The sequence below is a fragment of the Sciurus vulgaris genome, assembly GCF_902686455.1.
Source record: "Sciurus vulgaris genome assembly, chromosome: 16".
NCBI lineage: Eukaryota > Metazoa > Chordata > Mammalia > Rodentia > Sciuridae > Sciurus > Sciurus vulgaris.
This window is the reverse complement of record NC_136477.1, coordinates 20,586,762-20,595,206: the sequence shown is the minus strand read 5'-3', so window position 1 is coordinate 20,595,206 and position 8,445 is coordinate 20,586,762. Positions and strand designations below refer to the sequence as shown.

Genomic DNA, 8,445 nt, shown 5'->3' with positions numbered 1-8,445 from the left:
GAGAATTGAAAAGGGTTGTAGATCATCTGGTGATACTGTGCAGGGTTGCTGCCTGTTTCTTATGTGGGAGAACCTGCTTGCTGCTAGTGACAACATGCTAAAGTGCTGGAGGTGGTAAGTATGGGGCTTGCCACTTGCTTTCAAATGGTGCAGAAGAACAGACTAGTGTCTCCCTGTCTCTGTCTTTCTCATTTTTGGAAAAGGATGTTTTTAAGGCAAATGTGGTGAAACATTGACAGCCGATGGGGAGTCTGGATGGGCTGAGGAAATTCCTTGTGCTTTCCTGGCAGAAAGTGGGAAAAATCAGTAGGAGCAACGATAACAAAGATGTTGGGACTGAGCTCCAGGAACACAGGACCCTGGGAAGAGAAGGCAGGGAAGAGGTGCGGAAGAGCGGAGTGTCTTGGTAAAGGAGGAAGGTGCAGCCAGGGAGGAGTCAGAAGCCTGACCAGGTCAAGTTGCAGGAAGGCCGCCCCGCTTCACTTGCTTTATTTCATCTAATGCTCAGAACAGTTTCATGAGCCTCACTTTAGAGATGAGGAAGCAGGAGGTTCAGTGACCTCCATTCAACCAGCATTTACTGTGTGTCAAAAACCACTGAAGTTACATACACACACAAATACTGCATGTGGTTGTATGCATATGTGGGCGGACTTAGGAAACAGTAACAGGAGATGCCTCAGAACAATAACGTGCTTAGAGAGGCCAGATTTGGGTTCTGGGATTTCATTTTTTTTTTTCTTATGTGTTTCAGCTTTTTCTGGTTTTCTACCATTGAACACAAATTGCCTTTATAACAAGGGAAGAGGTAAGAATTGCTTCAAGAAGGAAATTGGAGAAAATTGTGTAATATTCCCTGTTACAAAATCACAGTAGTGCCAATGTTGTTTTGTGATGCAGTTTTCTTTCACTAGTGGATGAATGTTTCTTGATTCAGTTGAGCCTCCTTTCTGCTCTGCAGAGAGGGCTGGTGGCTTTACAGATGGGAGCTGACATCCACCTGGACTCTTAGAATCTGGATTTGTCCACATTTTCTGGGTCAAGGCATTGAGTCTGGCCAGGGCAGTGTGACCTCCTCTCTACCAGCAGAAGTTTTCCACACCATCATGACACCAGCCTCTTTGTACAAAGATGACATGTGAACACAGTCAGTCTCTAGTCCCCACCCGGAGGGAGAGAGTGACTTGGTAAGAGTACAGCTGTAGTGTCCAAAATATGGGAGCGGGTGTCCCCATGAGGCATCCTAATGTGAGACAGGCATCAGCTTAGGATGCTTCCCTTCCCTCCACTGTCCTGGCACCAGAAACTCCACAACGGCCCCCACTCATTCACCCTGCACTCCGTTGGCAGCTCTGTACCTGTGCACCTCACTGAGCTGAGTGCTCTGCAGAAACAGGCACTCATAGCACACCAATGTCTCCCCGCAATCCATGAGTGTACCCAGAATGCAGCAGGTCTTCACTCACCATTGCTGGATTAAATCAATTTTGCAAGCAACGATGGAGACACAGATGGCGCCTCCTGACTACAGACTTCAGTGCAGGCACCAAAAGCAATGCTTTGAAATGATTTATTGCCCTGGGGAAGTGATCACAGTGTATTGCTAACTAAACACAATAACAGAGTAGTGAGTTCAACTCCAGTCTAGCTTTGTTATAAATATACACAGAAAAAGAAATGGAAATACATCCCCAAAGTCACCATCGCTGTCTTTGGGTAGATGATGGTATGATTTCAGTATTGGTTTTCTTTTTCCTTGGCATGTTAAGTTTCTTAAAGACATGTTTTTGTTATTGGGAAAATGATGTTTAAAGAAATATACATCTGAGGGAAAAGAGGACCGTGAATGATAAATAGGGGGTGGGGTCTTTGGTTAAAGATGAAGTGTGAAGGAAATTCTGGGTACATGAGCTGCTTTGTGTTAAGGGCCCCTGAACCTCCTCGGGGGCATCCCCAGCTCCAGCCTCAGACACTGCCAACTGGCACAGTAGTTATTTTTCTGCTACAAGACTCAATAGGGCAATCACAGCTCCAATCCAGAAGAAAGAAACCAACAATGCTTCCTTTGACCCACTAGGAATTTCTGCAATAAAATCACCAGAATTTACCAACACATTCAACTCGCAAGGAAGAATGATTCTTTAAAAAAAAAAAAAAAAGTCTTCAGAAAGAAAAGAGTAGTAAATGAAAATGAGGAATCACTTCCTTTTATGAGTATCAGGAAGCACATTGTCTAGTCTACGTTCAGCCTACTGCTGGTGTTTGATTTTAGCAAATATAAAATTCTAAGGGCTTTCTCATTCCGCATCCAAAAGCAGGTCCTCAATTCTTTTTCCCAGTTGGTGTCAATCTCTGTCACTCTGAGTTCCATGTTCCCCAGGGCTTCTAAGAGCCCAGGCCCTGCAGTGGGGGCGGGCAGAGCAGGCAGCTCCTGGCCACTCATTGGCTCCAGGGTTCAAGGTCGAGTCAGCTGCAGAAACCATGCTTCCAGTCCATTGGGGGAGGAGGTAGGTGTTGGGTCTGTTACACAATGGCTTTGTTTGCAAATGCTAATGTTCACAAGTCTGATGTCCAAGCCCCTCCCTGTCACACACTGTCTCTGGCTTTGGACTGTACCATTTCACTCACTCATCTCTTCTCCGCCAGGGAGAAGTTCATGAAAAGATTGAAGCCCCAGAACTAATTTCATCTAGGCCACCACCTTGAAGATCCCCTAACCCCAAGTGTCTATAATCCCATGCTATGTCAGGTGTCAGAATCTAACTGGGAAAACTGTGTTTCCTCCTCACCCTGCCCTGGTGGCACAAGGAACAGGTTGGTCCCACCGGCACCTTGATTGGCCTCCAGGGGTCTGAGTCAGAACCCAGCAGAGAGTTCATGCTCCCCGGTAGATGGAGTCATGGAGCTAGCCCTCTCCAGCCTGTCCACAGAGATGAAGGGCAGCCACTTGGCCAGGTGCACGGCCACATGCCTGCGGAACAATTGGCGGAGGTACTTCCGGAACCGCTCTCCCACAAAGACATAGATGATGGGGTTGGCACAGCAGTGAGTATAGGCAATCACCTCCGTCACTTGAATGGCCAGGTCCAGCTGCCTGCTCTGCGCACACTGGTTGGTGAACAGGTACTCTTGGAAAGCAGAAACAAACATGGTCAGATTGTAGGGGGTCCAAAAGAGGAAGAAGATGAGCATGATGGCAAAAATCAAGCGGACGGCTTTGGCCTTCTTCTCGTTTGGCCGGCTGAGCAGAATACTTATGATCCCTGTGTAGCAGACGATCATGACCAAGAGAGGCAGCACCAGCCCCAGGATGTTCAGTTTCAGAGCCTGGAACCGTTTCCATTCTCTCAGGCTTTGGTGGGGGAAGTGAAGGCTGCAGGTGTGTCGGGTGAACTCCCACTGGGTCTTGGAAAAGTAAAAGCCAGGGACGGCAGCCAGGATGGCCAGGGCCCAGGTGACGAGGCTGGTGATGATGCCAAAGGTGGCAGTCCGGGCCCGCAATGCAAACACAGCATGGACGATGGCCAGGTACCTGTCGATGGTCAGCAGGATGATGAAAAAGATCTCGCTGTACAAGCCCAGGTAATAAAGCCCAGAGAGCAGCTGGCATGTGGCATTACCAAAAACCCAGTTGTCCTTCAACTTGTAGTCAATCCAGAAGGGCAGGGTAAAGAGGAAGAGCAGGTCGGAGATGGCCAGGTTGAGGAGGTAGATGCTGGTCATGCTCTGGAGTCTCCTGTGCTGCACGAGGACTAGGACCACCAGGATGTTGCCAATCAAGCCGATGACAAAGACCAGGGAGTACAAAGGGGGCAGCAATTTGCCCCCAAAGGCCCTCACATCCACCTTCTGGCATGGGGTTGTGTCCCCATAGTCATATTCAGTGGTCAAGAAGTCCTCCGTGGTGGTGGTAAGCTGCATCCTGGCGCCTTCTGTGGGTCGAGGACAATGGCTTCTATACTGACTCTGCTGTTAAAGGCGGTGGGCTCTGGATGACAAAGATAAGGTAGTGGTTACATTTCTTCAACCATCTGACAAGTGCTTATTGAGTGCCAGTTACTATGTCCCGAGCATGAAATGTAAGCAAAGGAGACCCAGGTCCTCTCTGCCCTTGTGGACCTACAGTCCCACAGGCAGAGCAGCAACCAATGGATGCACACATGGATCGTTCTTCAGTCCCTTCAGTGGTGAGTGCTGCAAAGGAAAAACTCGGTGGATTAAAAGCACAGGGGAAGGGAGCCCTTACCACGCTATTCACAACGAGCCTTCCAGAGTACCTCCCAAGTGTCAAGGCCCCCGACTGAGTGTTCAGTGACTCCTTTGAGAGGGCACTTTATTATTCCCATTTTAGAGGCGATGACAGGGAGGTTCAGAGTGTTAGGAAGTGTTCCCCTGGGGACACATCTGCAAGAATGAGAGCTAAAGCTCAGAGCCAGGAGTGGGGGACTCTCATTGCCCAGCTTCCAAACCACTGGGCTTTCCTGCCTCTGCTCACAGTGATGGCTTTGCACCCCAGAGCCCACAGGACACTGGGAAGGAAAACGGTCCTGGCTGAGAATTGAAAGCTCACAAATAGTTCTTCAGGGCTTTGGGGTGTAAAAAGTCTCAGCCAACTGTAACAGTGAAAATGTGTGGGCATCTGTTTTTTGTTTTTTTTTTTTTTTTTGGTTATGACAAAGACTGGGGATGATACTGTCATTTGGTAGGCAGGGCCACGGATGTCCTGCAATGCAAAAGTTAATGTACCCCAAACACCAATAAGCTGCCACCGTGAAACCCTAGCAGTGAGCCCCATCCCTTCATAGATGAGGACACTAGGCCATGTCCTAGAACCATGTCCCAGGGTTCTGACTGGCCCATGTCACAAGGCCCTTATGTGGCACAGATAAGACTGCAAGTGACTCCACAGACATCCTGTGGGAGCCCTGGGGAGGATTCAGAGGAAGCACAGGTTGGGAGGAAGGGTGTGACTAAAGACAAAAAGAGAAGTCTGGGGGTCAGGAAGGAAATGCTCAGAACGGCTTTGAGCCAAGAGATGTCACATGGTGACCAGATGGGAGGCGGGATTCTGTTGAAATAAGCTTGGGGATTCTTTTCCCCCTGAGTGGCTGTGAAGCAAAAGAAAGAACCACTAGATGACATGCCTTTGCAGGACTCCTCCCAGCCGCCTGTTGAATGCTTTCCCATTGCCTGCAAGATGCTTCCACAAAGGGAGCATGGGCTTCGCTGGAACCTATCAGCTGTGTGACCTTGGATAAATTAATCTACCTCCCTGAGCCTCTGTCCCTCATCTGTAACGTGGGAAAGCAGATCTTACCTTGCAGGGTTACCGTGAGTTGACAGATGAGAAAAGCGCCCCACCCCCAGCATTTAGCAGGCATTCAGGAGTATCAGGAGACCTTTCCTGCAGTGGCCTTTTTGTGGAGCCTGTTCCTACCAGGATGTCCTATATTCCAATTCTATTCCAGTGACTGTATCCCACCCTGCAATTCCCCTTGCTAGGTTTCTTTGTAGATAATCTAGAAAGTGATTTTCCTTGATGCTGATGGTCAAGGACAGTCCTTCCAAGTGAATGACACTTTACGATTTCCACAGGGCGGATGACATGCAGGTAGAGAGTGGAAGATTGGTAGGAGCGCCTAGGCAGGTGTGGGGAGGGGTGAGAGAGGCGGGCCAGTGGGTGCCGGGAGTAGGAGGGGAGGGGAGAGTCCCGCAGCAACGTAGGGTAACTATGGCTGGCAACAAATAATTGAAGACTTCAAAAGAGCTAGCAGAGGATTTTGAATATTCCAGGCACAAAGCCATAGATATGCCGGTTACCCTGATCGGATCGGATCGGATCACGTTGTCTACATGTATTGAAATGTCACAGTGTGCTCTCTCAATATGTATGATTACTGTGTGTCCATTAAAAATAAAAATGTTGGAAAATTTAAAAATGGAATTGATTTGACCCAAATCCCAATCAATAAAATGGAGGGCACCTACTTCATGGTTCCTCTCTTGAATCTGGGTGTCTGATGTTTCTATTCTCCTTAAGAAATCTTTCCTGCTTAAAAAAAAAAAAAAAAAAAAAAAAAAAAAAAAAATTCCTGTTTCTATAGTGGCTGTTGAAGATTAAGGCATATGATGGGTGTCAGGCACCCTGGGTGGAAAGGGAGATATTCTGTTAGGGTAGAAAGTGAGGGGGTCTTTCATTTTCTATCATGTCCGTCCCTGTGGTTTGCTCCTCCAACTCTGCCTGACCAGCCCTTGTTCTTACTCTGGAGAACTCAGCCTGGTTCCAAAGAAACTGCAATAGTGATTTCTGCCCTCTGCTGCCCCTGCTAGTGCCGACCAGAGCAGGCCGCTCAGTGTGGCTGTCTGCACTTTGAGGTGGGCTGGCAGGTTTACAGTGAAAGCAACAAAACTTGGGAAAGCACAGCAACCACTAGTGTAAGGCTGTCCCCATGAGCCCAGTTTATGGGGAATTTGGGCAAAAGGGAAAGCAAGCTGAGTCCATGTGATCAGATGCCATTTTGAGCAGAGTCTCCTCCACACTGCCCTGACCTCCTGCCCGATTTGTTATTACCCTAACTTGACGGCAGCATGCAACAATTTCAGGGTGCACTGCTCCCAAAGGGAGTGGGTCTGGGGTGGGGATAGGGGAGGGGTTTTGGAGGAGAAACCAAAGGACCACATTACCATTGACTCTTCCAGGTCTGCTAATAATCTGCTACAAAAGTCGACCTCAAGGTCATTGCACAATGGTTAGCTATAGCCTTGGAGCCTGGAACCTTCCAGCCACTAGTGTCTTCCAGCCTTGGATGTGGCAAAATCTCTGAGCAGAGAATGGGCAGTGGGTGATGGTGAATGGCACCCAGACCCAGCTGGTGGGCTGGCTAACTTAACTGCTTCATAAGAGAAAGTCATGGGCATCTCTTCCCAACTCACATTCGGCATGAAGGTAGCTTGAAACTGACTAGCGAGGCAGTATTTACACCATGGGAACCGGCAGACACCACAACTCAGGGATCTTTTTTTAGGAAAAAGTTATTGTTACACATTTACTAGCCCATTGCCTCCTAGGCCTCAGAGACCAAATAGCCCAGAGCTATCCTATTTGATGTAGGAACTGAAGAATCAGTGAAGGGCATCTAGCCTAGCGGCAGGCTATGGAAGCTTCTGGGGTTTCCAACTCCTCTTTGAAAAGCTGTGACCCTGGAAGTGATACCTGTAGGTAGGTGCTGTGCCCACTATGTTCAGGACAAGGTTCTGACCTGTGTCTTTGTTAGTAAAACAGAAGGGATGCATGACGAGAAGGGATGCTCCCTGCCTGCGTGTGAGAATTCTGCCTCCTCCACAGAGAGTCAGCCATCCTGATTTTGAAAATCCTTGGTTCTAGTTTTCTTAAGAAACCGGTTCAGTATCTGCAATGTTTTTCCTAATAGATATTCTCCTCTTGCTACAATTTCACATACACGATATTCAGTTTTCCTTTACATGGAGAAATAGCAAGTAATTTCTTCTTACACAAGTTCACACAGAAGGCACCTCAGGTCTCCTCATGCAAGCTGACTTTCTTCATCAGTCACCAACAACCTTTCAAGAAAGCTTTCTTTTTAGCAAGAAGACCATTTCCCACCTGAGCACCTGGCCTTATAAATTCCCCAGTATTCTCAGTATTGCTAAATGCCTGTTAAATACCTTACAGATGCATCAAGGAAGGACTTAGACAACTGTCTGGACCGCAAATCATTCCCCAGTCATGTCTTTAAGCAAGAGCGACTGAAAACACAGAAAAGACAAGTGCCACTTACTCTGGCTCCACAGGATTTCGTTCACACAGCTTCTGTTACTGGAGCTTTTAGAGACTCTATGATTTCAAGGTTCAAGGTCCAGACCAAGAAGGAAGTGCTTAGCTTCCTGTGAGATGATGGAGATTGAAGTCTGGTTTCACAGTCTTTCAGAATGACAAGAAGTGGGTGAAGTTCTTCTTTCTGTATGGTTGGATACTCATGAATGGCTGCTACGCCCACCAGTGGCCGATTCCTGGAGGTCAAGTTCACTACAAGTATTTTCTGCGTTCACCCTGCTACAATTGCAGGCTTCTCCCTGGAGCTCTGCCCTGCGGGAACTGGCAGGATGGGGTTGGGTGGAATTGAGTTGGGCAAGGTGAGTGACGATGAGCTGTTTCCAGGCTCGTGGAGCAATTGGGTGTGGGGAGGAGGCCAGGCAGAGAGTTCCTGTGGTCAGTGGGTTGCCTCTGTTTTTTTTTTTTTCTTTCCTAAGATTGCAAATGGAAGGATTTAAACCAGAACCTTGAGTCTACTTCCTCAAAACCGTCTGGTTGATAAATGAGAAGAGAAAGAGGTGGCAGCTTGTCTCTGGGACCCCTTGCCTACTCCACCTCTGCCTGCTGCCCCTCTTCTCTTTGCCCCAGGCCCTTCTCTGCCAAATCTCACA

The 8,445-nt window shown here is 48.2% G+C and overlaps 1 protein-coding gene across 1 annotated transcript; it reads right to left on the bottom strand.

Moving 5' to 3' along the window:
• Positions 1-1,554: 1,554 nt before the first annotated feature.
• On the bottom strand, positions 1,555-8,042 carry CCR1 (C-C motif chemokine receptor 1). The gene is made up of 2 exons (XM_079116082.1): positions 7,800-8,042; positions 1,555-3,988 (listed from the first exon to the last, which is right to left on the bottom strand). The coding sequence occupies exon 2, from the start codon at positions 3,919-3,921 to the stop codon at positions 2,857-2,859; it is 1,065 nt and encodes a 354-aa protein (XP_078972208.1). The 5' UTR covers positions 3,922-3,988; positions 7,800-8,042; the 3' UTR covers positions 1,555-2,856.
• Positions 8,043-8,445: the final 403 nt, after the last annotated feature.